This window comes from Colletotrichum orchidophilum, assembly GCF_001831195.1.
Source record: "Colletotrichum orchidophilum strain IMI 309357 chromosome Unknown Scaffold_5.1, whole genome shotgun sequence".
Taxonomy (NCBI): domain Eukaryota; kingdom Fungi; phylum Ascomycota; class Sordariomycetes; order Glomerellales; family Glomerellaceae; genus Colletotrichum; species Colletotrichum orchidophilum.
This window is the reverse complement of record NW_019172961.1, coordinates 453,876-480,896: the sequence shown is the minus strand read 5'-3', so window position 1 is coordinate 480,896 and position 27,021 is coordinate 453,876. Positions and strand designations below refer to the sequence as shown.

At 54.5% G+C, this 27,021-nt stretch overlaps 8 protein-coding genes across 8 annotated transcripts; 3 read left to right on the top strand and 5 right to left on the bottom strand.

Annotated features, from left to right (window-relative positions):
• Positions 1 to 2,938: 2,938 nt before the first annotated feature.
• Positions 2,939 to 3,994, bottom strand: CORC01_01059 (pectate lyase; the record flags this gene model as incomplete). The annotated part of the gene is made up of 2 exons (XM_022612715.1): positions 2,939 to 3,111; positions 3,187 to 3,994. The coding sequence occupies 2 exons, from the start codon at positions 3,992 to 3,994 to the stop codon at positions 2,939 to 2,941; spliced, it is 981 nt and encodes a 326-aa protein (XP_022480876.1).
• A 304-nt stretch (positions 3,995 to 4,298) lies between these two features.
• CORC01_01058 (uncharacterized protein) lies at positions 4,299 to 4,751 on the top strand (the record flags this gene model as incomplete). Its single annotated transcript, XM_022612714.1, has 1 exon — positions 4,299 to 4,751. A coding segment is annotated over one exon (453 nt), but the record flags the coding sequence as incomplete, so codon positions are not given.
• A 4,565-nt stretch (positions 4,752 to 9,316) lies between these two features.
• On the top strand, positions 9,317 to 10,467 carry CORC01_01057 (uncharacterized protein; the record flags this gene model as incomplete). Its single annotated transcript, XM_022612713.1, has 2 exons — positions 9,317 to 9,986; positions 10,058 to 10,467. 2 exons carry the CDS (start codon positions 9,317 to 9,319, stop codon positions 10,465 to 10,467), a joined length of 1,080 nt encoding a protein of 359 aa, XP_022480874.1.
• Positions 10,468 to 10,750: 283 nt separating this feature from the next.
• CORC01_01056 (isoflavone reductase) lies at positions 10,751 to 11,686 on the bottom strand (the record flags this gene model as incomplete). Its single annotated transcript, XM_022612712.1, has 1 exon — positions 10,751 to 11,686. The coding sequence occupies one exon, from the start codon at positions 11,684 to 11,686 to the stop codon at positions 10,751 to 10,753; it is 936 nt and encodes a 311-aa protein (XP_022480873.1).
• Positions 11,687 to 12,370: 684 nt separating this feature from the next.
• On the bottom strand, positions 12,371 to 14,443 carry CORC01_01055 (uncharacterized protein; the record flags this gene model as incomplete). Its single annotated transcript, XM_022612711.1, has 1 exon — positions 12,371 to 14,443. One exon carries the CDS (start codon positions 14,441 to 14,443, stop codon positions 12,371 to 12,373), a length of 2,073 nt encoding a protein of 690 aa, XP_022480872.1.
• Positions 14,444 to 17,705: 3,262 nt separating this feature from the next.
• CORC01_01054 (ABC-2 type transporter) lies at positions 17,706 to 18,023 on the bottom strand (the record flags this gene model as incomplete). Its single annotated transcript, XM_022612710.1, has 1 exon — positions 17,706 to 18,023. One exon carries the CDS (start codon positions 18,021 to 18,023, stop codon positions 17,706 to 17,708), a length of 318 nt encoding a protein of 105 aa, XP_022480871.1.
• A 1,021-nt stretch (positions 18,024 to 19,044) lies between these two features.
• CORC01_01053 (cytochrome P450) lies at positions 19,045 to 20,619 on the bottom strand (the record flags this gene model as incomplete). Its single annotated transcript, XM_022612709.1, has 1 exon — positions 19,045 to 20,619. The coding sequence occupies one exon, from the start codon at positions 20,617 to 20,619 to the stop codon at positions 19,045 to 19,047; it is 1,575 nt and encodes a 524-aa protein (XP_022480870.1).
• A 3,269-nt stretch (positions 20,620 to 23,888) lies between these two features.
• Positions 23,889 to 26,713, top strand: CORC01_01052 (pectate lyase; the record flags this gene model as incomplete). The annotated part of the gene is made up of 6 exons (XM_022612708.1): positions 23,889 to 24,783; positions 24,844 to 24,967; positions 25,024 to 25,390; positions 25,450 to 25,729; positions 25,781 to 25,881; positions 25,937 to 26,713. 6 exons carry the CDS (start codon positions 23,889 to 23,891, stop codon positions 26,711 to 26,713), a joined length of 2,544 nt encoding a protein of 847 aa, XP_022480869.1.
• Positions 26,714 to 27,021: the final 308 nt, after the last annotated feature.

Genomic DNA, 27,021 nt, shown 5'->3' with positions numbered 1-27,021 from the left:
CTTCTTTGCCTAACGATGTCTGAGGTGAGATCAAGTGTAAATCAAGATAAGGTGTACATGCTTGGCCGGTGACCAGGTGAACGACTTACAAGGAGTGCAGCTGCCACCGCTCAACAATCAACCGTTTCCTACGCAATTGAGGAACTGAAAAAAGAAGTATGAATGCTTCTTTTGTTGCTGTTGCCAGGCACTACACACGTTAGGCCCCAGCGACAGCGAAAACAACGAGCCAAGGGCGTGCTTTTCTAGGCGAACTGATATTGAGACGGCGACCACAAGTACATGGATCAAGCCGGAGCACCTGAACTGCAATGATTTCGGCCGGGTCCACATCTCCGTTTCGCTGGTTCGGGCCGGCTTGATTGATAACGGGACCGAGATGGCATCATGGCCTCGAGCAGCGAGAATGAAAAGCCTCCTTTTGAAAATGTCCAAAAGTTTTGCAACCTTCCGCCGAGCGTCCATTCTAGTGATCATCAGTGTGTCATAGTAACCAACGCTGGATGGAAGTCTATGCGGACGCGAGCACGTAGAGATCATTCTATTCTTTAAAAGAAGAAGTCATCCCGACATTTGTGCCCCAGACCGCCTACGCTTCCGATCCAACCCGCAATATTCAGTGAACTGGAGACGTCTTTTACATGACCAGAATTAAGTAAAAGTCCGAGGAAGGGCGATCGACCTTTGATACCTTTGGAAAAGGTTCCTCGATTCCTCCCCTCTCTTCCACCCAAAGGAGCAAACATCCTCCCAACACCAAATTCCTGCCGCCTCCAGGACAATCTCGACGTTCCCAATTGCCTGCTGAACCTGCCTTCGGATCCCAGCATCCTTGTCCAGCTCACTTGAAGATGACGTTTCCAAGGCGCATTCCTGAAGTAGTGGGAAAGGTCGCCAAACCTTTGACCAGTGCCAGGAGAGCTGTTCAACTTTGCTGAAGATATGTTCGAGTTGGTGTTATGGAGAATCTTTGAAAAAACTTGACAATTAAGCATCCGGCTTGAGCAGCAACAACTGACGGAAAGATTGAAACTCACTTGAAAACGCTTGGAGATAAGACACGTGCGCTCAACAAGTGTAAGAAACGGCCAATATGATCATACTTACATGCAAGAGAAGCACCTGTCCGGCCTCAAGACATTTCCAAGTAATGCACGAAGGGGAAGGGAAAAAAAGCCGACTACTATATCTGTGGAAGGAAGAGATGGAAGTCGTTGGCAGCGCAGGTTACTCATCCATGTACTAAGAAGATCACTTTCTGAAGTTCACGTATTGGCCTCAATCATCGGGTGTTTGGAGAAGGGTTTTCGATTTGGGGAAGTCGCCAAAAAGGTAGTCCAGCCGCCCTTTTACAGATCTCATTTTCACAGCCTATGAGTAATAGCGCCAGCGAAGAATCTAGACCTATGTGCTTTACACAGCAGGCTTAAACTTACCTTCAGTAAGGTAGAAGAAATATCAGCAGGATGTCGCCTCGGCTAATTGCTGAGAAACACGGCAGCTTCAAATGCCTATGAAACAGTCCCCAGTTCCTATTTACTTGCCTGTCTATGGACGTAGTGCACAAGACCAGTATTTAAAGGCTCTTCTAGGAAGCAATAATAACACTGAATAGCTTGCAGCAAAAATGCAGAAATCAGTTCCTTGAATTCGGCTTCTAGATTTTCGGGGGATGACGCAAACTTCGATAGACCTCCCGGATAGTTCCGGTTCCATTGTGTAATGAGCACGAAGATGGACGAGACAAGCCGAGCTGTTCTTATCTTGCGCTTGTAGTCCATCAGGTGAAGTTGTTATCAAAGTCCTTGCCTCTCTTATGCGACTCATGACGCTGACACGTCCTTCTTTATAGTTACTTGAGTTGAGAGGCTGACTTACACGAGTTTTTCATGTTCCGAGGCCAGGATCTCTGATGATAGCCCCAGGATCGATGCATCATTGACACTTCTCATCCGCGATAAGACAAAAAAGCAAGTAAAGAGAAAGTGACAGGTGTGAGGTCTCAGGTATCGTATCAGAAAGGCCACTGGCGGCTTCGGTGTTCGCTTCTACGGCCAAGACATCGAAGACAGCTACTGTGTGGACTTTGATGAACAGCCTGGACGATTGCCTTTATTTTTTGGTCAAAATGCCAGAGATATACCACAAGTTTGTAGGAGATTGGAAGATTTGGTGGAGGTCATTTGATTGTGAAGCCATCGACCATGAGAATACAAGTCGCAAAGATTGGAAAGGGTTGAACCATATGAGCAGAAATTGAATCCAGTTGATCACTTCTCTTGTTCGCTGAGACCTTGAAAATACTGGAAATAAATGAAACTGCAATGTAAAAGGTTTGAAGCTCTTCTATAAGATGAACGAGTCGTGTGCATTTGACAAACATGGCGAATGAGACCAAGGTGACGAGTATATCGGAATGAGATATTGAACCCCTTTAAATTCTACAGGGGACATGTGGGCAAGAGAATATATCATACGCATGCTAATCCCTACAAAAGACCAGCTTATGCCGAAGCCGTGGCCTGCGAACTCCATGAAAGCATTCCTAGCAACTAGAACGGCATTGATCAAGTCACAACAGGACAATACCAAGTGCCTTGGCCTGTGCTTTGATTAGGGAGCTTCATCGAGGCAAAGAGACAGCACAGATGCCAAAAATTGAGTAATGACAATGAGCACATGAGTAGAAGACCCTTAGCCTCATTGACGAATTGATCAGCTTTCCACGAATAGCACGCAACAGGAACAGCATATGGTGACAATTACCCACAGGGCTTTGAGTTCTAGATACACACGCTTTTTGGAATGTACAAGAATGAAGAATATCTACAAGTAAACAGGCCTATGTTCGTATGCTTTTTCATTGAACATCGACACGTATGATCTCTCGCTCGAGGCAAAAATGTGCCCCATCAGACTCCGCAATATATTTCCCCGCTTAGGAGCTCTTGATGTTCGAGGTGGCGTACTTGCAGAACTTGGAGGGACCGCTAGAAATCTCGCTGGGCTCGTTGCCGGGGGTGGTACCCTTGAACTCGGTGCAGATCTCCTTGACGCCCTTGGCGACGATGTTGGTGAAGGTGGCGGTGTCACCAAAGTTGGAGTTGATACCTGGAAAAGGGCCAGCTTTGTTAGTCTCGGGACAAACCGAGGTGAATAGATTCAAACTAGGTGGAGAAAACTTACCAGCAAGGAGCTTTCCAGAGGAGGCGTTGATGTTGTCGAGGATGACGTGGCGCTCGACCATGGACTTGCAGTTGCCGCAGCTGCGGTACAGCTTGCCGAAAGTCTCAACGGTGAAGCCGCTGACGGAGAGGGTGCCGCCGCCGTTGTGCTGGAGGACCTTGTCCTCGGCCCCAAAGGCGCCGCCAGAGGTGATTGTGGTGGTCTCGCCGGCCTCCTGCTTCTTGATGGTGAAGGCGTCCTCGCAGACGGCGGCCCACCAGACGTTGTCGAGGGTGCAGCCGCCGTTGCAGTGGACGCCCTCGATCTGGTTGGGACCGATGATGACGTTGGAGAGCTTGGCGCCCTTTTCGAGGATGAAGACGGCGTCCGAGTCGCCGCCCTCGGCCTGGCCGGTGCAGGAGACGCCGCGGTCAAAGACCTTCATGCCGCCGTCAAAGGAGGCGCCGGGGGCGATGGTCTGGGCGGCCTTGAGGACCGAGGTGCCGGAGGAGGCGGGGAGGCCGGGGGCGGCGGTGCCGTTGCTGGCGCGGATTTCGAAATGGGCGTTGGTGCCGTTGCCGGGGGCGCCGGGGGCGGAGGTGATGATCGAGCCGGGCTTGCGGGTCTTGCTAGCGTGCTTGGTCTTCTTGGGGTGCTTGGCAGACTTGGTCTTGGTTGGCTTCTCCGCGCGAGCGGCGTGGTGGAGGAAATCGAAGTAGCCGCGCTCAGCGTGGGCGATGGCGTTGCCCTGAGCGGCGCCGTTGGCCGCGGGGGCGGCGGTGATGCCCAGCACGAGGGTGCTGAGGGCGATGGCGAAAGAGTACTTCATTGTGAATGTGGCTGTGGATGTTGTTGTTGGTATAAGAGAAGGCTAGGTTGAAGATAGAAGAAACGGCTTGTCTACTTGAGAGAATGAAGAAATAGTTCAAGCCTGCTTGAAAGAGTGTAATGAACAAAGAAGTTGGAAAGGTTGATGAGGTGAAAGCAATGAGAACAGAAGCAGCTTTTGGCCGGATATCTCGAGGTTACTTATATCAAGTGAGATGCCAGGGGCGGACGAATTCTCCCTGCCAGGGTCCATATCGAAGTCCACCTTGGAGTGACCTTACTACCGAACACTCTCGTGAGCCCAGAGGCTCGTCCAGACCAGGCTCCCAGAGATACCAATCCAGCTTCAAACTTTGCCAAGACCAGGTGCTCCATCTCCTCCGCAGAGGATACAGCATCAATCAACAGGCGACGCGGAGGAAATGAAAGCGTCGATGCAGGCAGTGAAGATCGCACTAGAGCCACATCATCCACCAGGTTTCCGTAAAGTGGGCTCAAGCAGAATCCTGTCAAGTGTCAACGGCGCCAACGACGAGCATGTGTGCGTGTGCGTGTGTGCGTGGGCTTGTCAAGTTTGGGTGGCATTTCATGGCCAAGGAGTTCCCATCGGGAGCCCGTCTCCATCGCAGGAACGGAGCCAACTCCCGAGTTGGGAAATGGACTCATCCCAACTTGATTGTCCGCGCGCAGGTCGTTGCCCAAAGCAGGCGGCAGAGGCTCCAGTGACAGTCTCTTGTGGCATGGGACGGCTCGACTAGGGACCCCAGGTTCCTGACTAGCCAGGCCCGCCCTTTATTAATTCGATCTTACTTGGCCCGGAAGCTTGAACACAGACGAATCCCAAGTCTGAAATAAAGTGATCGTCCAGATGGGTGGATCCGCAGAGCCCCTGTCAGTTGCTGCTAAGCCACGCGCCCACACCAAACATGGAGGCTCGCAACTCATCCTCGCATTCCTTCTCAGCTTTCACATATGCACGCACCATCACGCCTCGCATTCAACCACACTCCCAGTCACCCACACACCACAACACGGGAATTCTTGCTGCCCACCTCCCCTGTCAGACATCCGAGGGGGAACAATTCCAACATGTCAATGTCGAACTTGCCCCTTGCAGGACGTTTCGAAACACAGCGCCAACTTGCCCAGGGGGCCTCGGACAAGTCAGACAAGTCAGCCAAGCCAACCACCGCAAAGGTGTCTATCTCGACAACTCCACCATCTCCAGTTTTCCAAAGCAGTGCCAAGACTTTCTCAAACGAAAAAAACTTCATAATGTCCATATTCCCATATTGCTCTCCCCGTGTCAGGACTCAGCTGGCGTGGTCGCGCGGGCAAAGAGCGAAAAAGGAGATGGGCAAGGGCCTTGGCGCGGGACAGAATGGTCGGTCAATTTACAGAATACTCATGGCGATGACGGTCAAGCAGCATGGTGCCTCCCCCCCGGCTTTTCGCTCGCTCGCCCGCTGATTTCTGGGCTTGTTTTCCACCTCGCCAGGTCGGTCGCCTTTCTCGGTACGAAGTAGCCTCGCCGTTTTGTTTACCCGCGTTGCATTAGGCTGGCGCAACGCCGGTCTCTTTGGATCAGACGATATAGAGAGTCTGCTCGTCTGGAGGATCCCATCCGATATCTGTTTCTGATCGTCGGTGGTTCTGGAGATGCGTAACAACTTTGTCCAAAGCAGGCTCCGTATTGAACCGCGGCATTGGTAAATCATATCATGAAAGGTCGAGAATAAGTGCGGTAGGGAACTATATGTCAACGCATATACGCCAAGGATGGCCTTGCAAAGAAACGTGGTAGGCCAATACCGGTGATGCAGCCGCATATATTGGCCCCTATTATGGGGGGTGCGTGATGTGATGGTGAGGCCACAGACCGACCATCTGGCATCCCGGGGGGCGGCCCTGGATCCCTACGGTCTGCAGAAAAGAAAAGAAGACAATTAAAGCAGAGGATTCTGATGCAGCTGTCGCTCACCTTGAGGCTGCTGCTGTGTATTTTTTTTTCTTTCTCTTTTTCTGCCTTCCGGGGGGCGATCGGAGCATCTCACCCACTCTTCCAGAGTCCGGGCCTTTTGGTGAGCAAAGGGTCATTTACAAGAGACCGGTCGTGTCCCGGCCGCTGCGTGCTAGGTGGGGGCCGAGCCAACCTGGTCAGTAAGTGCTCACGGGTTACCTCTCGTTCGTCTGCCCAAGGCCGTGTTTTTTTTTTTGCCTTGTCTTTCTATTATGCAGAACTTTGGTTTCCCGCTTGTCGAGAATAAAGACTGAGGGTGTGCGTGGTCACCCCGGCACTGCGACATCAGCCCCCAAAATCCTGTTCGGATGCCAACAGAATCGAATTCGTCTGATGTGCTGATTCGTGGAAGATGGAGTCATCCAAGGGAACGCTGATCACGGAGTGGTCTGGCCTTTGCTGAAGATGACTTGGACAGAGAGCTTTCAATGCTGTCTCAGGTTCACCCAGTTGCCACGGCGGCACAGCCCAGGGTTGTCTTCGTGCTTATTACTGACTAACGGAGGCGGGACGAGGTGCGACAACAATGCTCAATGCCGTGCTTCGTGCGACGGACGTTCTCTCACGGAGGAGCTCCGCGACTACCATGAACTGAACGATTCAGATCTTGAAAGTCATTACTGCATCTCGACCGTTGTGGACAGCCTGTTTGCGCCAGGAAGATTGCGATCACCCTGCAGCTCCCGCGCCCCTGATGCCCCATAAGCGATGTCGCACTACCCGCCCGCATGTCGCGCGACGAATCAGAATAGAAGCGGTATGGGAAGTTCGGTATCGATCTAATGACGGGAGTCTTGGCAACCATCGTGGGCGGCTCCTCGGACGTTGGACCTTCGCCGATTATCGATGTGTGTCACCCGCCGCAAGGTACGGGATTTCTAATCTGATCTATCGCCAATACCCCCCCCGAATTTAGTCTTTAAGACAGCTCGAACGCGTTCATCCTTTCACAGACGCCAAGTTCTGTCAAGCGCCTATCGTCTGAGGTGACGTAGCTTGGTGCCGAGCCTTGCAACGAAACATCACGAGAGGAAATGGGGCAGAAAACTCTGTACATATACCTGTGCCCAAATGTTGGGGACTGGGTAACTAGGTTTGCCCTGAGTGCCACTTGCTCAATCTCTGCCAAGGGCGATTGACTCAAGCTCATCCGTCCCGAAACTCTGTCACTTAAAAACCAGGAGTTGCTCTTAAGAATTGGTCCCCGGGGCCAAGACTGGTAAGTGCGCGTTGCTGCCTATCGAAACGAGGAAAAACTCAATTCGAGTCGTTCAAAGTGTTATATATGTGGTCAACTATCAAATCCGGGCGAACATTCAACACCACAATCAATGTCGCGAATGCAAAGCCCTTCGTACATAGATCGATCAACTTTTGCGACTGAATGTTGAGGGGCCAGTGAGAGATGATCCCGATCATCGCAGCTAGTTTCTAGTTGAGCGACGATCTTTGGAAATCAGATCTTCCGTCATTAAGGACATGTTTTAACTTTACAGAAAATCGGAGACTGATCATCGGGCTAATTACCAATTCGCTGCGACGCTGCCCGAGTTATATGGGAGGATTCAGGAATGCGAATGAAAGCGAGGTGCTCTGCAACCTCGCACTCGCCCCGACATTACTCATTTGATCTCTTGGCACGGAGCTGTATTCGTACACTTTTGGTTCTTTCATAGGATTGCGCGTTGAGACTCTGAGAGACCTTGAGACGTCTGTCGCTTGCGTTACTGATAAGCTATCTGGCTACCACGGGAAATGAACAGGACTGAGCCGAATAAATTTCGACTCACGAACCCCCAAATATGGCAATATCCACGTCATCGCCCGGTTTGTCCGGGTTCTCCGCCAGGCTCCGTGTTCATTCGTTATGAATCGTTTTCTCTGCCTCCCATGCCACCGCGGGTATTTTTGGCTTTTCCCGAAATCTCCTCTATATGAGGGATTGAACTTAGTGTACTGCTGATGAGACTATAAAAATCGTGTGTCTCTGTTCAACCAACGATGTAGAAATGCGGCATGTAATCGCCAGACTCTTACGATTGTCGCAAGAGACATAATTCCCGTTGCCCTGGGTGCATGCAGGAGGCTAACGTTCATTCATCCGCCAAAGTTCCCAGCGTTATAACATTGAACTCTCCGGTGATGCAGCGCAACTGGATTAAATCGACTTCATGTAGCAAAATGCAACTGTGATTTGGCCATTGGTCGTCGCGAAAGAACAGTATAATAGTAATTATATGAAAGTGGTGCGGTTGAATCTTTGCTTCACAATGTGGCTTTTGCCAACTTCTCCTGGTCAACAGGTACAATGCAGCAATGTGTTTCCTCAGTATTAATGTCTTTTGCTACGCTTGTCTAGAGTTTTACCGCAGGTATGGTCTAATGCCTAGCTCGGTCATGAGCAAGCTTACCAATGGAAACTTCGTCCTCGTGACGAGGCTGGTAGACCAAGGCAAATGCATCAAACGTGGCGTCAATCACTTTGGAATAGGTTTGAATAACTCGGAAGTCGATTGAAACTAACAGACTACGCCGCAAGTCGGGCAAGGCCTATTCGATGGTTCGAGGGCAAAAGTTAGATTTTGTCGTCAGATCACTGACCCATACTGCTCTCTTTCTTTGCTGTTGCAATTTGACTTTTGACCTCCCGTTTTACCAGTTTTGTCGCAGATACCATTACTGGTCATTGAAGCTTCCATGTTGTGATGAGATGTAGTCGAATGAAGCCAAGGTCCTCACCAACAAGCCGGCTAACACGGCCGGTTAGGTCGGCAACCCGCGATCAAGATGGACCATCAGAACCACCAATGTGGGAACAACCCCAGCCTAAGCTTAATCAAAAGTTTATTTCCCTTTTGTTTTCAATCTTATTTCGACTTTGAAAATGGCATCTGCGTCTTGGCATACCACTGCCGCCGTCGCCGCGTCTTGGCATACCACTGCCGCCGTCGCCGCGTCGTCGGCAGCGAGCTCCGCCCGCTGCCGGAGGACAGAAAGCGCCACAATGGATGGATCTTAGTACCTCCCCATCGAGCGCAGAATATTATGGGCGTTCGCCGATTGGCTGAAGAATGATTTTGAAGCGTACCAAGTGCTTCTAAGTTATATCTCTGTCATCGAGGACAATTTAAGCCTTGGCGAGCTCACCGGAGGGAAGCAAAGTGTCCTCGGAAGCGAAGAGGTGCAGCAGATTCAAAATGATATTAAACCACCAGAAATTTCTCACCTTTTGGTATTTGAAATTCATCCATTATATTCTTCACGGGGCCATCCACTACAGCCATCACATCACATCTTCACAACATGCAATACCTCCAGACAGCACTCATCGTCGTCGCCGCGGCGGGCCCATCTCTTGCAGATACGGACTGGTCCGTCGTCAAAGGCACAGGCGCACCACACGGCATCAGCACCGCCGACTGGAACTCGGCGATGGACCATCCCAACCTAACGGCCTCGTACCGCTTCGACGGCCCAGATATATCCGCCGCCTTCCCGCCGTCCAACGATTCGGCCTGGACGGCCGCACCCTTTGACCTGAGCGTCAACGTCGCCGCGCAGATCCACACGACGCGCAACGACAAGCGTCGCTTGCAACAGCTGTCATACCGGCTTCGAAGCAGAGACGAAGACGACGACGACGACGACGACGATGATGATGACAAGAACAACAAGAACAGGAATCGTGACTACTTTACGGGTTCCTCCATCAACCTCAAAAAGTTTGACGGGCCCCAGACCGTCGATGCGGGCTGGAAACTCTGCGTCAATATCTTCCTGCCGAGACTCAGTCGGGTCGCGACAAGCGGTTCCCAAGATGACAGCGGCGACTGCGGTGCTTTCCTATCCGCCGAGTGCCGCCAGGCGCTCTTGGACACATCTTCTACTCAGTTTGCGTCTTGCGGGGTGGCAGACTTGCCCAGTGCATGCAAGGACGTTATCGAGAATGACAAGGACGAGGTGTTTGGCTTTTGTACGCCTTCCTTTTCCCGGCCCCAACTTTGTAGTATACGGTCAATGGCTTACACTGCAGGCACATTTCAGCAACCGATATTGGCTCCGGATCCCAGATCTTCGCCTACGGGTCCCAAACATACAACTGGGGCAGAAAAGACAACGATAATGACGACTGGCGAGGCGGTGGCGAGTATGCCGTCGCTCATCGGATGATTTGGCCCGTGATGCTGACCTGGGGCGGTTCTGGCGATGCGGCGGAGAGCCGGGCTAGTCTTCACTGCGTCCGCGCTAAAGATGTCGTTTCGGGGAGCGCTGTGCCTCAAAATCTCAGCGAAGAAGAAGAAGAAGATGATGACGATGACGACAATGATGACGATGATAACGATGATGATGATGATAACCGGAACCACAACGCGGCAGGGCTCAAGATGCCTTTTGCCGGATGGGCTCTGGCCTTGGCTGCGCATGTCGCCCTTGCCATGCTACTTTGCTGCTAGGCTGTCATTCGAGCTTAATGTGTCTCGATGATTCCGCGGTGATGTGGGCTTTTCACACGTTCCAGTCTGATTTGAGATGAATAGGTCTGGAGATGAGTTGGAAACTTGTGTCACTAGAAATGTGGGAGGAGTATGGTAACTTGAAACCACACCGGAGTATGAGGCAAAAGTTGTAAATTATCATCATGGCGCTTTTCAGATTTGAGATTTTAGTCGTTTAGAATAGACCTGTTTTCAAAGAACATCTTCCCTCTGGATATTGGGAGGTCATGATCAAAACTGCCTACTTGAGCGAAGCCGGCGTCTCCATTCTCTCCAAACACGTCCGCAAATTCTCCAGCTCAATGCCTCGCTCGTGATTCAACGTCTTCTCCAATGGCCAAGAGACACCCTTACCCGCCCCAAAGATCCCGCGGTATTTGTTCCAGGTATTCCCAGGATCGCGCACAAGACTCTCCCCGATCGAGTCCATATCCCACACGTCCCTGCTGAACGCGACCCCGGGAAACCGCGCCTCCACCATGTCCGCCACAGCCGCGTACGAGACGGTATCGCCAGCAACGTACACCACATTCCGACCCTGGCCAGGGACCCCGCGCGGGTCAAACACGATCTCGGCCGTCATCCTGGCAATGTCGTCCGGCTGCGTGAGCGTCACCTCAACCTCCCACCCGCCCAAAGCCCGCAGCGTTTGGTGTTTGAAATCCACGACGCCAAACTCCTCGACAAACAAGAAACTCATAAAGAGACCGGTGCTCACGATAACCCACTCCGTGGCCCCTTGCGCCCTCAGCAGCGCCCTGACGTCGAGCTGCTCGTCAAACAGCGGCTGCGAACTGCCGCGTCCAATGGCATCGTAATCGACGCCGAATTGCCAGGGGAAAAACCGCCGGACCTTGGCCAGCAGGGCGGCTTGGCAGATGCGTAGTTGTGTTCCGGCGGGGCCGACGAAGCCGGTGCAGCTGATGACGGTGTCGTATTTCGCAAACGTGTGGGCGAGGGATTGGAGGGAGTCGGTGACGACGTCGCCTGCTTCGAGGGAGATGCCCAGGGATTTAATGTGTGCGATGGATCGGGATTTTGCTGGGTCGGGTGAGGTGATGGTGGAGGGCCGGAGGAGGACGGAGATTTGGGAGTTTGGAGGGCGTGAGGGGTGGGATGTTAAGGCGTGGAGGATGGCTGTGCCTAGCTCGCCGGCGCCGAGGACGAGGATGGACATTTTGTGAGGAGGAGTAGGTCGTGTGGCAATGATCAGCCAAGTGATGCGAGTATAGTAGACAATGTCACAATTCTAAGTGCTGTTTGGAGTATTCAAGTATGGAATCGAATGTAATGCGAATTCGTAGGTTATTATAGTTATGTCTGTCTGGTTGACACAATAGCACAAGCTCTCCCAAATTTGAATATGTTTCATCAGCATCAGAAACACTGGCCTGGGCCAGACGCAGTGAATACATGTCTACGTAATGCTGTGTCGATCGGGAGGAGTTGCGGAGTCCTCCACGGAGCTGCTCGCCTGAATAAGCACGCGGGGTTACGGCGGCTAAACCAGGCGGTTAAACCCGGCGGTGGAGTTCCGTGGCCGGTCCCAATCCCGGGTATGGCCAGGGGAGAAGCGGCGGCAACCACCGTCATACGTGGCTACCATCCTGGGCTGTAGTCACTGGGATTTCAGATTGTGTACGAAGAACAATATGCAGTGTCATTATTTTGTAGTAAAGGGGGGCGTAAAAGTCATCATATCCAGTCCTGTCCATCCTGTATTTACGTTTCCAACCACCCTTTAGTGCCCGAAAGACGCTGCCCCAAACCGTCCGAGCATCATGCCCCAACTCCGGATATCATCAAAAAGAGGGAAAAAAAATCACCATGCTACTGACAATCAGAGTTAGGGCCCAGTACCTCACGGCACCCACGGCCTACTCTCTTCCACAACGCTCCGCTGCTGGATCACCAGCTCCTCGTACGTGTCCGGGAGCCGCGGCCACTGCGGCTGCGACCACTCGTCGTCCGCAGGCACGGCGGGATATCCGCTCTTCATCGTGAGGACGGCGTCCACCGTCTCCTCGACCTCGTCATCGTCGTCAACCTCCGAGTCGGCCTCGTCGAGCGGCGTGCAGGCCTGAAAGGGCTCCTCGCGCCGCACCGCGTCCACGGCGTCCTTGATGACCTCCTCCCACCAGTCGACCTCGTCCCACGATGCCAATTGGTGATCCTCTTCGTCGTCGGAGGAGGAAGAATCTACCAGCTCTTGAACCTGAACCTGGTGGCCGCTCGTCTCGACTTTTTCTAACCCCTTGAGATCCTGGTCCTGGTCCCGGTCCTCCTCCTCCTCCTCCTCTTCGTCCATTTCATCGTCGACCTCTAATATCTCCTGCTGCGTCGGTTCGGGCACCCTCCGCCCGGGCTGCATGGCATGCACTGCCGCAATCGGCAACCCCGTAATAATGGACACGGCCGTCTCGATGCCCCTCTTGACAGCGAGCGCGCCGAGCAGCAGCTTGAGCGCGTGCTCCCACCGGCCCTGCAACATAAACATCTTGCCCCGGCACCACTCGTACTTTACAAAATTCCCATGGTGGCTCGGCCGGCCCCAGTACTCCCTCTGCAGCTGCGCGTACGCAATCAGCGCGTTCGCCTTGTCCCCGGCGCGCTCGTACAGGTACGCGAGGTATTTGAGTATATTCCGTATCTGCGCCTCGTCCTGGAAGTCGTGCGACGCCGCCCGCTCAATCTCGAGACACTTGCGGTACTCGTAGGCCGCCTCCTCGTGGTGCCCCGCGCACCGCAGCGTGTGCGCGAGGTTCAGCCGCGTCTCGAGCGTCTGCTCGACCACGCGCGTCACGTCGCCCGCCTCGCGCCGGCACATGTCGCGCAGGATGACGACGGCCTCGTCCCACCGCCGCAAGGCTTTCAGGGCGGTGACGTGGTCCTCCATGTTGCGCAGCGTCACGGTGCTGCAGAGGCCGAACCGGGCCCGGTGCTCGTCCAGCACCCGCTGGAACCGCCGGCAGAGACCAATGACCTCGTCGTACCTCTTGAGCCGCAGGCTCGTGAGCCGCGCCAGCTTCAGCGTCCACTCGCCGTTGGCGTAGTGCAGGAGGTCGGCGGCCAGGTCCATGTTGCCAATCTCGACGCGGGCCTCGTCGTCTCTCCCCCGCTCCGACAGGCACATGGCAATGTTGTAGTCAATGGCGGCCTTCTCCTCGTGCCCAAAGACGGGCACCTCCTCGTTCCAGTCCCGCGCGATGCGGTAGGCGATCTCGGCCTCCTCGTACTTGTCCTGGTTGACGAGCATGCTCGCCAGGTCGCGCTGCGCTTCAATCGTCGTGACGTGGCGTTTCCCCCTCCGCCGCACCAGCGTCGGGACCAGCTCGCGCAGCAGCTTCTCCCCCTCGGCCCAGCGGCTCGTGTAGTAGTAGATCTCGCCCAGCTCGACCATGGAGTGCAGGCAAAAGTCGCGCCACGAGCCCGTCAAGAGGGTCCAGCGGAACGACCTCCTGCGGCTGCTGCCGCTGCTGCTGCCGCCGCTGCCCGGCCGCCCCTCGCGGCTCTGGCGCAGCAGGCGCTCGGCGAGGTGAGCCAGCTCTTCGGCCTCGGCAATGTCGCCGAGGTCCTCACGGCGCACGAGGGTGTCGCCGAGGAGCAGGACGGCGCGCATGAGGTAAAAAGTCTGGTCCTCGTTGGGCGGCAGGCCCTCGAGGAGCAGCTTGGCCATGCGCAGGTGGTGCTGGGCCGAGATCCAGTCCTCGGGGGTCTGGTTGCGGTAGGCGTGGCCGACGCTCAGCAGGGCCAGGCCCTCGGTCAGCGTGCCCAAGCCTTGCGACTGACGGAGGGCAAAGGTGCCGAGGCGCAGGGCCATGGACCATTTCCCGCGGAGCTTGAGGAGCTCTGAGATGCCGAGGAGGGTGAGGATGGAAACTTTGTCGGAGTTGCGGCTCACCGCCCTCCATCGCGTGGCCTTGATCGGGCGCATGGCGGATGGTTTTTTTGGGGGGGGGGTTCGGGCTGGCTCACCGCGTCGGGGGGGTTTCGCTATTGGGGGATTTTGCCCCCCGGTAAAAGACTTGATCGTGTTCGCTTTCTGTCGTCGTTATCGGGGGGCGTCGTGGAGGTCGTCGAGACGGTAAAGTCTATGGCGTAAGCCGAGTAGGCGTCGCGAAGCCAAGCAAATCAGTAGAGAAGGCGTGAGGAACGCGTGCCGTTGAAATGAGAGGTGGGTGCAGTGAGGTGAAAGTCAGTCAAAATTTGATGAGCCGGTCAACGGTGAGCTGAGCGAGCCAAACCAGCGGCGGCTGTCCTCCCTGAGAAGCCAATTCTGTCTGGCCAGTTCCCGAGCCCGTTCTTTTGCTGCAAGTCGCGTTGGGGAAGTGTTGAAGTAAGAGATGGAGGCGAGTAAGAAAGTGAGAATGAGGGTTCGCAGTAAGCCACGCAGAAGCCCCTCCCTCCTTTGGCCACACCACACCTGAGCTAGGAACGGGTGCTGCTGGTTGGAGCTTGTCCTGGTTCCTGATTCTGGATGGGTACAATTGCTAGATGGGAACGAACACTCAAAAAGAAAAGGTGGTGAGAAAGAAACGGCGTGGCGGCGGAAACAGAGCTTGGAAATGCCTAGGCTCACTCGCTGCAGCCCGCAACCCAAACAAGTGAGTAAGTTGATGGGATCTCCCTTGATCCTTTGCCTCCGTCTTCCTTGCCTTGGGTGCGAAGGCTTCGGAGGTTGTCAGTGGTTGCGAACCATGGGACAGACAAGTTAGAGGGAAGGGTAAGGGGGGCTGGACTGCTGCGTGCGTGTGCCATGCGACCACTCAGGGCGAGGCACTTGTCCTGCAGATCCAGGACGTGCCAGTGTGCGTGCTTCAGGGCCAAGCCATCTGACGCCCAATCAAGCACAGGACCGGCGGCACGACCGGCAGTCAGGAAAGGGTCCGAAGGGATGCTGTATGTGGACTCGTGGGAAGGTCCAGGCCGGCGTCGTATCCGATCGTCGAGCGGAGGTAGGTTGTTCGTCCAGATAGGTCCTCAGTCAAGCCTTCGAGTAATAGCCCACATCCCCGACAAGGACGAGAGCTTGACTCGAGTGAGTGAGTCGAGTCTCAATAGGACTGTCTTATGGCCTTGATCAAAGGCTGGATTGGGCGAGACACGGTGGAGGACATGGGACAAGGTTGGAACCAAAGGTGGAGGGGAGGTAGCGCATTCTGCTTACAGGGACTTCAAGCTCCCTGGGCTCGCCGCAAGGTTCTCTGTAATTCATGTACCTTGCCTTACCTAAGGTACCTTGGGAGAGCATTCATAAGCCATATTATCTAAGCAGACGCAGGCATCTAGGGACATGACAAACGGCGCCATCGGGACCAAGGTGCCCCGAGCCATCCCCCAACGAGAATCAGGTTGCCGCTCTTGACTCTCCCTGCAGTGCAGCTAAGAGATATCAGAGTTCCGGGATAAACTGCGGATGGCTGGAACAGTCATGTTGTTGCAGTAGCTACACTGCATGCTTTCCATCAACAGATCATCACACATGACAACATATCCAGTGTGAAAAGAAAGCAAAACGTTTGCTTATTCATCCACTTGATTTTCTGCACACGCTTCCATCAGCGCAAACTGCACGACGCATTCCAGAAGGAACGAAACCTGAAACAGGCCGTCAAAGGGGCCCTGGTGGTGATGAGACTGTGCGCAATGCCCGATCCAAACCCCCCCAGAGCCCATCCAGACCCTAGAGACATTCTCCTTCATCTTTTCTCTTACCCCAGACATTAGCATCCCACTCGACAAGACACACAACCAAGTTTCCTCTCGCACAATTCCGTAGTGCCTGTCGATGACTCGGTTTAAGGCGGTCTTTGCGATTTTTGACTAATTGTGACGTTTGAGGTAGACAGCTCAACCCACGCGCGCGCCCTACGCCACGACTGCTGCCCCAACTTGAAGGATTCAATGCCCGCATGCCTGTGTGCAGCGCACGTTGACGAGTTGGCTCCGGTGATGAGAGAATTGCAGTACGTCATTTTCCATCTTGCTCGGGGACACAAAGGATTATGTTATGTGCGGTCTTCCATGCCCGGCCTCCGCGTCTGCAGCTCCGGACTTCGGTCCCCGAGATGCACACTACGCCGGAGTATAACATCGGACGATTCCGTCAACGAGGACTCTTCCCTCGTCATGCATTTCAACTAACTTGTCTCCATCGGGCGTTTTTCATTTACTCAAGGCGACCATGTTCCAACATTGCCTCCGCTATCCATGGCATTGGGCACACATGTGCAGCGACAATGTTACGTGAAGCAGATTCCATGTCTATTAAATTTAGCGATCAAGTCAATAGCAACTTGAAATGCGCTGCGAAGCGTGCAGAAACCAACTGGCGTCATAACTAGCGCCAACTCTAGATCTAATCAATTTTTCTCTCTCCATTCCCACCCATCTGCCTCCAATATTTGGACGTTCTCATGGAAAAGAAATCCCGCTGCATTCCGACTACTCCTTCTGAATTTGCATCCACACATGACAGTAAACCAGGGCAGTCACGACGATAGTGAAGATGCAGTACGCCCACATCAACCCCAAGGTCCTCCAGCGGTGATCAAATTCGACATTGATCCCCTTGAAAAGGTACTGGTGTCCGACATGGCGCAGTGCTGGCACTCGGTCCCGTTGCCAGCATCCGGGTTTGAGAGATAACCCTCGGCAGCGGAGATGTAGTCTGCCAGGTACTGCCGGTGACGTATGCTTTGTGGTAGAGGCCGATGGGAAAGTACCAGCAGTCGAAACAGTAGACAGAAGCGAGCTTGATGATGGTCAGTCGCGAGTATCAAGAAACGGTGAGGCAGAGCAGAGCCTTAATATTGAATTCCAGGCCGTTTCCACCAGAATGTTGGCAAACGCGAATATGCCTTACACGAGTACGCCTATGAGGGTCTCTCGCGTGCTTCATACACGGTCCGCTGCGACACAAAGATTAGTAAGATTGGCTCGACAGCATGGCTGAATACTGTGAGAAAGATGAAGACGCCCAGTACTTGGCTCTGCAGACCATACTGCGGAACAGACTCTCTCGTTGGCCGCGACAGAGTCGTAGCCAGGATCCATAGGCACAGGGTCGAGCAGCGGAAGTCTTGACCAATAAACTCGTTGAATATGACGATCTCGAGATCGTAGTAGACGGGGTTTAGCCACCGAATCTAGCCCAGCCAATATTGTATGTACTAAGGCGGGATTGCGAAACCGGACTAAAGCGCAATGAAGAGCAGCATCATGGACGCTGGCGCCAGGGCCTGGGCAGCCGACTTTGTGACGGAGCTGATGAGATGGAACAGCATCGGCATTTTCAGCATCATCGAGAGGTTGAACTGGTCGATTCGGCGGGACGCGAACAGCTTTTGATGGTGCTCGCCGTCAAAGGGGTGGCGTTGGAGGTAGTCTTCGACTACGTCCAGGAGGTGCCCGCGGTACTGGCTTGCTTTCCAGTCCCAGTCAAAGTCGTCTGGGCTGCGCGTCGTCTTGTCCTCCCAGCCGGGGCGGATGAAGCACTCCTGGTGGCTGGTCATTCAGGTCAGGAAGTCGGCCGTTGTCTGATGCTCCGGGCAGATGAAGCCGAGACCCTCAAAGCATGCTTGGGCCACGGTGGTTTAGCCAGAGTAGATTTGTCGGCCTTCGTACCAAACAAGGAATTGACAAAGACCTTTGAGTCAGTAGCTGCAGTACTTTTTGTGGATTCGTGAAACTCAGACTCCAAGACTTGAATAGTAGGCGTCCTGGGAAGTTAATGTAGCAGCTGTAAAATATGCTCTGGTGTCTACATCTAAATCTAGTGTGTACGTAAAGCTTAGTAGATGGCAATAAAGGACGTACAATGCAATCTGTCGACTTGAGTCCTCAAATGGTGGCAGAACTTGAGGGCGTTCGCGCTGTCAAGACCTCCAGAACTGCAGTGAGGAGTCACTCAAAGCAGCTTCCGCGATGGTGTCTGTCTTCCTGTTGCCGCCACTCATGCTGCAGACAAATTTATCGCCAAAGCGGGTATTGTTTGTACGCGATATGCTAAACATGGCGACGTCACATCCCGAAGGTGCTCGAGGTACTCCTGTCTGCGCATGATGAAAAACCGGCTTGGGAGGTGTACACCTACGCATGGGAGCACGCGCACACCGCGGTGATTGGCCACGACAAGAGCAAGCTCGACGCTGATCAAAAAGGCTTCTGGGAGTTGAATTAGAATGACTTCTTCTTCCGGCTACTGTGCAATCGCCCACCGGCGATAACAGACAGCATGAGCACGTGGAAGGTCAACTTGCCTTGTTTCTGCAACGATGAGATCATAAGCGCTGAGTCCCTTAGCAGACGATGATCCCAGCGCGATTGCGTTCACATTCCACGCGTCGTTGACATCTTAAGCCTCAAGTAACTGACTGATATGTTTACGTACAAAGCCAGAAAACAGCACTTGTTGCATGATGATTCAATATCAGCCGGATCCAACTCAAAGATGGGAGAAACGTTTCGCAAGCGCCTCATTGAAGGACATCATCATTAAATGAAATTCAGGCATTAAGTACCATCGTCTGACGTCTACGGCAATAGAGGGTCTTCGTTCAGCATGTGCTCATAAGCGGTCTCTAGCAAATCTACGCGCTGTTGGCTCCTTGGCTGCAGGTCGAAATCAAACTCATTTGGCTGTACATTGAATCCCGCAGCAAAGTCATACACAGGCGGTATGATCTCCTTACCATTACTATCCGTAGCCCGAGAAATATTACAACCCCAAGCGAGCAGCGCGATTTTGAGATTGAGACTCCGTTCAGCAATGTTGATGCCCTGACAAATCCGGCGACCGTGGCCAAACGCCGTGAACTGCTGCAAGTTTGGGTATACCGTGAGGGGCTCCTTGTATGTCGGATACTTGGGGTCCAACCAACGGTCGGGGTTGAAGCGTTCGGGATCCGGATACGTCTCCGGGTCGCGTTGAATAGCCCACTGCACCGCGTGTACCACCGTGCCCTTTTTCAAGAAATACCCTTGGTACGTATCGTCTTCCGTGAGACGGTGGGGGAACCCACCAGCGGTGATCGGGTAGTATCTCAAAGTCTCCTTCACGCACGCCCTCACGAGCGGAAGCCGCGGCATGTCCTCAAAAGTAGGCACCCTGTCCGGCCCGACGACGGCGTCGACCTCGGCCTGAAGCCTCTCGAACCACCCGGGATTCCGCACAACGCAGAGGATGAACGAGGCGAGAGCCGACCCGGACGTCGTACCCGCAGCCTGGAAGACGGATCCCAGCATCCAGTTGGCCTCCCGCCGCGTGAGCCCCCACTGGTCCTCGGTCTCGAGCCAGATCCGCGCCCAGGACGGCGACTTGCTCCGATCGACCAGCTCCTGGAAGAAGTCCTCGTCGCGGCGCCTCCGCGCCCGGAGATACTTCTTCCAGGGCGCCAGCCACTCTGGTAGGTACTTGAGTGACGGGAAGATGTCGACCAGGTACGCGCCGGGAGACCCCACGCGCTCCAGCTCGTGGACGATGTCGAGCAGCATCCGCACCTCGCGGTCGTGGCCGCTCTCCGCCCGCAGGCCGTAGATGATGCGCAGGCCCAAACCGACGCTGAACCGCTCAAAGAGGGTCTCATAGTCGCGCGGGCGGCGGATCAGGTCGCGGAGCAGCCTGACCGCCTCGATGCGCTGCTCCGTCTCGTACTGCGGCGCGACGGGCGACATGGTGACCTGGTGCAGGAACCTGCGGTAGTTGCGCCATTTCTCGTCGTAGGGGAGCAGCAGGAGCATGTGATCGTCGGTCAGGAAATGCGAGGACGCCGGCGCGTAGTGGCGGTCGCTGTAGATGGTCCCGCGCTGGCGGAGGAGGTCGTTGGCGGCGGTCTCGGTGCCGAGGAGGACGTGCTCCTGGCCGCCCGGGAGGGCGAGGCGGACGACGGGGCCGTGCTCTTTGATGAGCTCGTGGAAGGCCAGCCAGGAGTGCACCGGCGGGATGGAAAAGAGGTTGCCGATGATTGGTTTGGGTTTGGGACCCGGCGGGAGGGTTGTCCCCGGCGGAAGACACGGCTTCCTCGGGCGGAGGACGATGAAGAGGACGGCAAAGAGGATCGCGGCCCCGGCCGTCAGGTAAGGGTCGACGAAGCCTTGCAGCAGGAACATATTCGCCGGTTAATACGCAGGTGTCCACGGCAACGCAGTCGGGTTGTACATGGCACGGTGGTCCGAAGACTTCGTGGACGAGAGGGCGATGGCAATCATGGTCTGACGGACATTCGACATCTCTTCAAGCTTTCGCGTTTCTTTGTCTCGTGAAGAACCCCGCAGTATAGCAGCCGTCATATCGGTCAAACCCCCACTCGTTTCCGCGGTATGCCAATGGGAGGCGGCGTTTTGCAATCTAGCAGCCCGAGAACATGGTGTTATAACGCGTTTAGCGTACGCGAGTCATGCTCACCTTACCCTTACCGGCACCGAATTCGGCTTCTCCATTCGCTAGAGGCCATCTCCCGGGGCCAGTTAGACCGAGAGATAGATAAGACTCGGCCGTACAAAATGCATCCTTTTTGCGTCCGTAGAAGCTGTATGTATGCCGAATCAGGTATACAACCGTGCTGTCGCAAGCTGTGGATTTCTTTTCTAAGGAACCAATGCGCCAAGGTGGCACAGCAGAGTCCGAGCATATGGCGGGGAGGAAGTTGGTTCACAATAGTCTGATCTGATTCGGCGAAGCCCGCGCGCACGCAGCTGCGTGATCTCCTCCTCCCCGCATCCAATGCTTCATAACCACAGCGTCGGGTTCTTTCGCGGACCATGACCTGGCGAATTAAACTCACCTTACCCGCGTCCCGCCCGCACATGGATGTCTCGGCGAGTGGATGTCATGGGGCTCGGCCGTGGTGAATTTATGCCCCGACGACGGAGTCAATCTACCACCAGAGCACAGCCTCTGAAAGCTCTGCCAAAAGACACGCATTTTGGTCTCGTCGAATCCATCCCGCGGGCAAGGAGGGGCTTACACGCACAGGCAACCTATGCTTTTTCAAAGCGGCATCCCACAATGTCAACGATATCCCACAGGGTGCGAGACCACAAGCAGATTCATTGTAGCGTGTTATCTAGGAGGGCATTGCTGCTCGATCTATTTCGTTCCTCAAAGCCATCCAGCTTGTCGCATTCCGCTATAGCCTCAGAGTTTCCCCAAGGATCCTAGCACCTTGCAATTGATGATTCCCAAGCTGGCCACACTCTCATCCATCGCCGGAGGGATGTTGAGCCATCATGGATCTAGTCGATGCGGGCACAACCAAAAACCCAATCCACGGCCATGGTCTGGCGCGCAGTGAGCACGGGAGCCGAGTTCGTACCTGCCTCACTTCGCTCCGCCTGGTAAGGTTCTCAAAACCAAGCTATGCTACTCAGTCGCTATGATGAGGCATGCACGGAAACCAAGTGGTGCAACTCCAAAAGCCAGGATAAGATTGGTTCGTTGAGGAACGCCTTCCAGTTGTTGCGGAAACTTTGACATACATAATGACGCAAGTCCCGGTGCAAGACAATAAGCAGACCCCAAGTCGAAAGTCTCATCCTCTTGTAATTTCTCCTCTCATAAGTGTAGAAGAGATCGAGAGATTTGCGATGCTTAGTTGACATGGCAATCTGGAATAGGTTAGGCTTTGACAGCCTTCTTCATGGAGAAAGGCGTCCCGCTTATGAAGACGAAAGAGGTTGTGATGACGCTCAGAGGGCTCTGCGACGCTTTCGGTAGCGAGTCAAGGTAACTGCAGATACTTGGTATTACAGACATTTCGTCTACGGTTAGATTTTCATTGAGTCATCCGCGCACCCACAGCTTCAAATGCAGCTAAGAGAAATATCCTGGGTTACCCTGCGAAAAGGTCATAGTCTGATGACGTGCACGCGGACGGTAGCGCCGTCTGAAGCCTTCTCGCAATCACTTGGTTTCCGACTGTCTTATCCTTCTCGTCTTATCCTCAACTCCTTACGTTGGCTTGCCGCAACTTACTGGCATTGGGAGATGGCGACCCCCATTATTGGTGTCATAGCAAAGTTGGGTGCATTCTAGATCTAGACCGATGACCCAGAAGATCCGTGCGCAGAGCTCCACGTTGCGGCATTAGTGCATGTGTTGAGCGTGTTGATGAGACTTGGAGATTCAAATACCACATCACATCAAATCAACTCTGACGGAACGCATAACAAATTGGTTGAAAGAAACATGGGGCTATATATTGAGCGACTTCGGGTTGGATTATTGAATTCGACAGAATCGGATAGTGTCAGTGCTCTGTGCCAAGGTTGAGTCTGAGTACTTCGATAGCTTGGTCAAATTATGTAAGTGCAGAAACTTGACTCAGGGGCGGATCAGACTTGAGAACTCAATGTTTCTTGAACCAGCGATCGAAACCTTAGACTCTGTCGCCGCCGATGATCGCGGTCGCCCGACTTTGAGTTATGCGTCAAAGATGGACACTGGCGCCGAGTTGCAGAGACCCGAGCATGCTCCTCCAGGAAAAACACTTATTTGCTGCAAGCTACAGGGTTTTCATCCCACCTTAACTGGATTCATCTAACCGCAGTGGTTTTGCCCGCCGGAGGGCTCCGGGAACACCCAACTAACTCAAACTCTCTCGTTGCGGTCAATCTGAACGGTGAAGGCAAATCTTACAAATGTCACCTTTCGCCTACGGATCTAACTCTAAAGTTCCCCCTTTTACCGTTTACGAACCGCAAAGCAATTTCGCGCCTTGGCAGCTGCCCTGCAAGTTCCAATATGGGGTCCTACACCATGATATCCGAGCTGCTTCATCTAGCCTAAACACACATCATACCCGCCGAGTCCACTCGTAAATACTTGCCAAGACCTGCAAGACAGCGGCACCCACGTCCGCGCCGTCATGGCAGCGGATGCAACGCTAGGTCTAAGGGTGCTACACTACTCGTGGAAACGAGTCCGTACTGAATTTCCCCGGTGATCGCTGGCGGTTCTGCAACCACCTTTCTTCCAGGAACCGTTCCTGGCGCGCATGCTGGCCACCCCGCCACTTTTATCTCCTGTTCCCGGGCACCTCACCCGGGGGGGACCCTCCACTCACTTTCCAATCTAATCTGGGGGATGCAGCTGCATGTAAATAGATCGAGCCACCTTCATTCATACAGTAGAAGGCGATCATCCTCACGGGGAAATAAAGGATACAAGACTGGTGAGTTCGGGGCAAATATCGCGCGAGACCGTCCGTCACGCTCTCCTACATATTGGGTAGCCCCAAGGCCCTCTCCCGCGCAACTAGACCCCGCTCGGCGCACTCTGGGAACTTGTTGCCCGTCGCACCATACTCCCTGGACCATATTGTCTTATCATTCGTTTCGTCTGTCTTTTCCTCGATTATTAAACCACCCTTGTCCATATAATGAAGGGCATACTCAAGGCCCTGGCCACGGCGGTACTCGCCACGGCATCGCTGGCCCAAGAGTCGGCCCCGCCATCGGCTACGGCTTCGGCGTCTAGCGGGTCACTGCAGCCGTATTCGGGAGCGCTGCCCGCCGTAGCGCCCATCCGGCTCCGTCTCAACCCGGCCAACGTCCGGAACCTCGCCGAGTCGGATTTCATCACATGGACGATCCCTGGCTCCGCAAAGGCCAACATCACGGTCAGCAACATCACCGAGAGCGACGTCACCTTTACGCTCGCCGCCGGCAACGGCTCCCAGCTGGCCGGAAACTACTACAAGTACCAGTACACGCGGTTCCTCTCCTCCTTGGGCGAGCGCGTCGTCAACGAGGGCATCAGCAACTCCAACAAGGACGGCTCACCGCTCACGCTCACGATCAAGGGCCTGGTGCCGGGTAATCACACCCTGCTGACATGGCACAATGCGTGGGACGCCCTCAATGAGGCCGCGACGCTCGACATCAGCGTCAACGGGCAGCGCGCCCAGATCGGCCTCAAGCAGTCCATACGCGTGGATAACATCTGGCAGGCCGCGAACTCGTACCTGAAGTTCGAGGTCACGTCTGCCGCGGAAGAGACCAAGATTGTCTTCACCCCGAGCAGCGGCGGCGACAAGCGGGCTTTCCTCAACGGATTCGAGGTCGACGCACCGTCGATGCAGAACCAGATCAGCTTCCCTGCGCCCAAACACCGCGACGAGCGCATCGAAATTGCCGCGAACGGCAGCGTCACTGCCTCTTGGCAGGCTCCCGCTTCTGCTGAGGGTGTCAAGTATAATGTGTACCTGGGCACGTCGCAGACGGACTTGAAGAGCATTGCTGAGGGTGTGACGGAAGCGAGCGCGAAGCTGCCTGGTAAGTTGTGGGCTTGCCGCTCCCTTGGAATCCTTGCGCAATTATCTGATCTTTTCGCAGGCCTCAACACCGTTGACAGCTTCTACTGGCGAGTCGATGTTGTTTCCGGGCCGACTACCTACGCCGGCCGCGTCTTTTTCTTCCGCATCGCCCAGCTAGCCTTCCCCGGGGCCGAAGGTTGGGGGTGAGTGTCCAAAGCCTCTCCTCTATCGCAAAGAGCTTTCTAACATGGCTGTTCAGTCGATTCGCCCGCGGCGGCCGCGGTGGTAAAGTGATCAAGGTGACCAGCCTCGAAGATACCACAGATCAAGGCACCCTCCGCTACGCCCTGACCATCGCCAAGGGCCCGCGCATCGTTGTCTTCGATGTCGGCGGTGTCATCACGACCACCTCCCGCATATCCGTCAACGACCAGTACATCACACTCGCCGGCCAGACCGCTCCGGGCAAGGGCATCGTTATCCAGGGCAACCCGCTTGGCCTGACCGGCGCCTCCGATATCATCTTCCGCCACATGCGCGTGCGCCCCGGCAAGATCTCTGGGCAGACTATTGACGGCATGGGCATGCAGGGTTCGAACCACTGCATTTTCGACCGCTGCTCCATGGTATGTTTCACGATAACAATCAATGGAAGACGAAAGTTGATGCTAAGTACGATAACCAGGGCTGGACTATCGACGAGGCCTTTAGCTCCCGGTCTGCTTGGAACATCACCTTCCAGCGCAACATGATCTCTGAACCTCTCAACATCGCCGGCCACAAGAACTATCCCAACGGCACTGCTCACGGCTACAGCGCCACGATCGGCGGCGACGTCGGGTCCTTCCATCACAATTTGCTTGCCCACGCCGAGGGCCGGAGCTGGAGCATGGGCGGCGGTGTTGACGACAATGCCGCGTTTGCCGGGCAGCTTGATATTCGCAACAACGTTGTCTACAACTTTGGTATGTAGTATAGATGCCATGAGGATGAGTCAACTGTCCTAACATATACAGGTGGCCGTGCTACCGACGGTGGTGCAAAGAAGGTCAACTTTGTCGGAAATTATTACAAGCATGGGCCGGCCTCCACGCTCACATTCGCCCTCAGAGCACAGGTACTACAGGCTTTACGAGGATATATAATCCCGCCGCTAATATTTTACACCTTAGTACGAGGACAACATGCCCGGCATGCAACAATACTACTGCGCCGGCAACTCCATGCCCGGTTACTTTGACCAGGACTCGATCCAATACCCGTCCGGCGACGGCACCGCGACCAAGAACACCACAATCGCCTGCTGGGCCGACGTCAGCTTCGATCCGGCCCCGACCTACCAAAAGTTCTTTGCCGAGCCCTTTTTCGAGCCCCACGTCGAGACCCAGCCCTCGACCGAGGCCTACAAGCGCGTGCTCTCCGACAGCGGCGCCAGCCAGCCCGTCCGCGACGTCCACGACGCGCGCATCGTCAACGAGACCGCCACCGGCACGTACACCTACGTCGGCTCCGTCTCGGGAAAGAAGGGCCTCATTGACGACCCCAAGGACGCGGGCGGGCTCGAGGAATTCCCCACGGTGACGCGCGCCGCGAGCTGGGACGCCGACGGGGATGGTATTGCGGATTGGTGGGATGGTTCGACGGGCGGCGATGGGTATACCGCTATCGAGGGGTATCTCAACTTCATGGCTGAACCGCATGCGTATGTGTCGCCTTCCAAGTCTGTCGAGGTTGACCTCGCTGCCCTGGCCTTGGGTTTCAAAGAGCCTAGTTTTACGGTTTCCGGCGCGAAAAAGGGAGGGGTCACGGTTAGTGGGGGCAAGGCAACGTATACTGCTGGAGTCGAGGCGGGTATCGATCATTTTGATATCGGGATTGAGGACAGCGAGGGGAGCACGTGGACCCGGACGTTTGGTGTTGCCATCTTTGCGGGTGCGGAGGAGGCGTGAGTGGTCACGGGTAGGGCGTGTCTCATTCTTTGGTTTCGATTCTTCAGTATATAAGTTCATCGTCAGACGCAAACATATCCAAGAGGATATTGTTCATTATTCTATTGATTGTAATCTGGGATTATTTCCAGTCACCACATACCATCGTATCAGGGGTCATTTCATGGTGGAACCAAAAACGTTTATTTCCAACAAACGATTGAAGTGGTATTCTACGCCCGGCGGGAGAGTGGAAGTCTACACCACATAACTTATTACATTGATCCAATACCCCCGATGCATACATGTAACGTTATGTTTTGTGTACA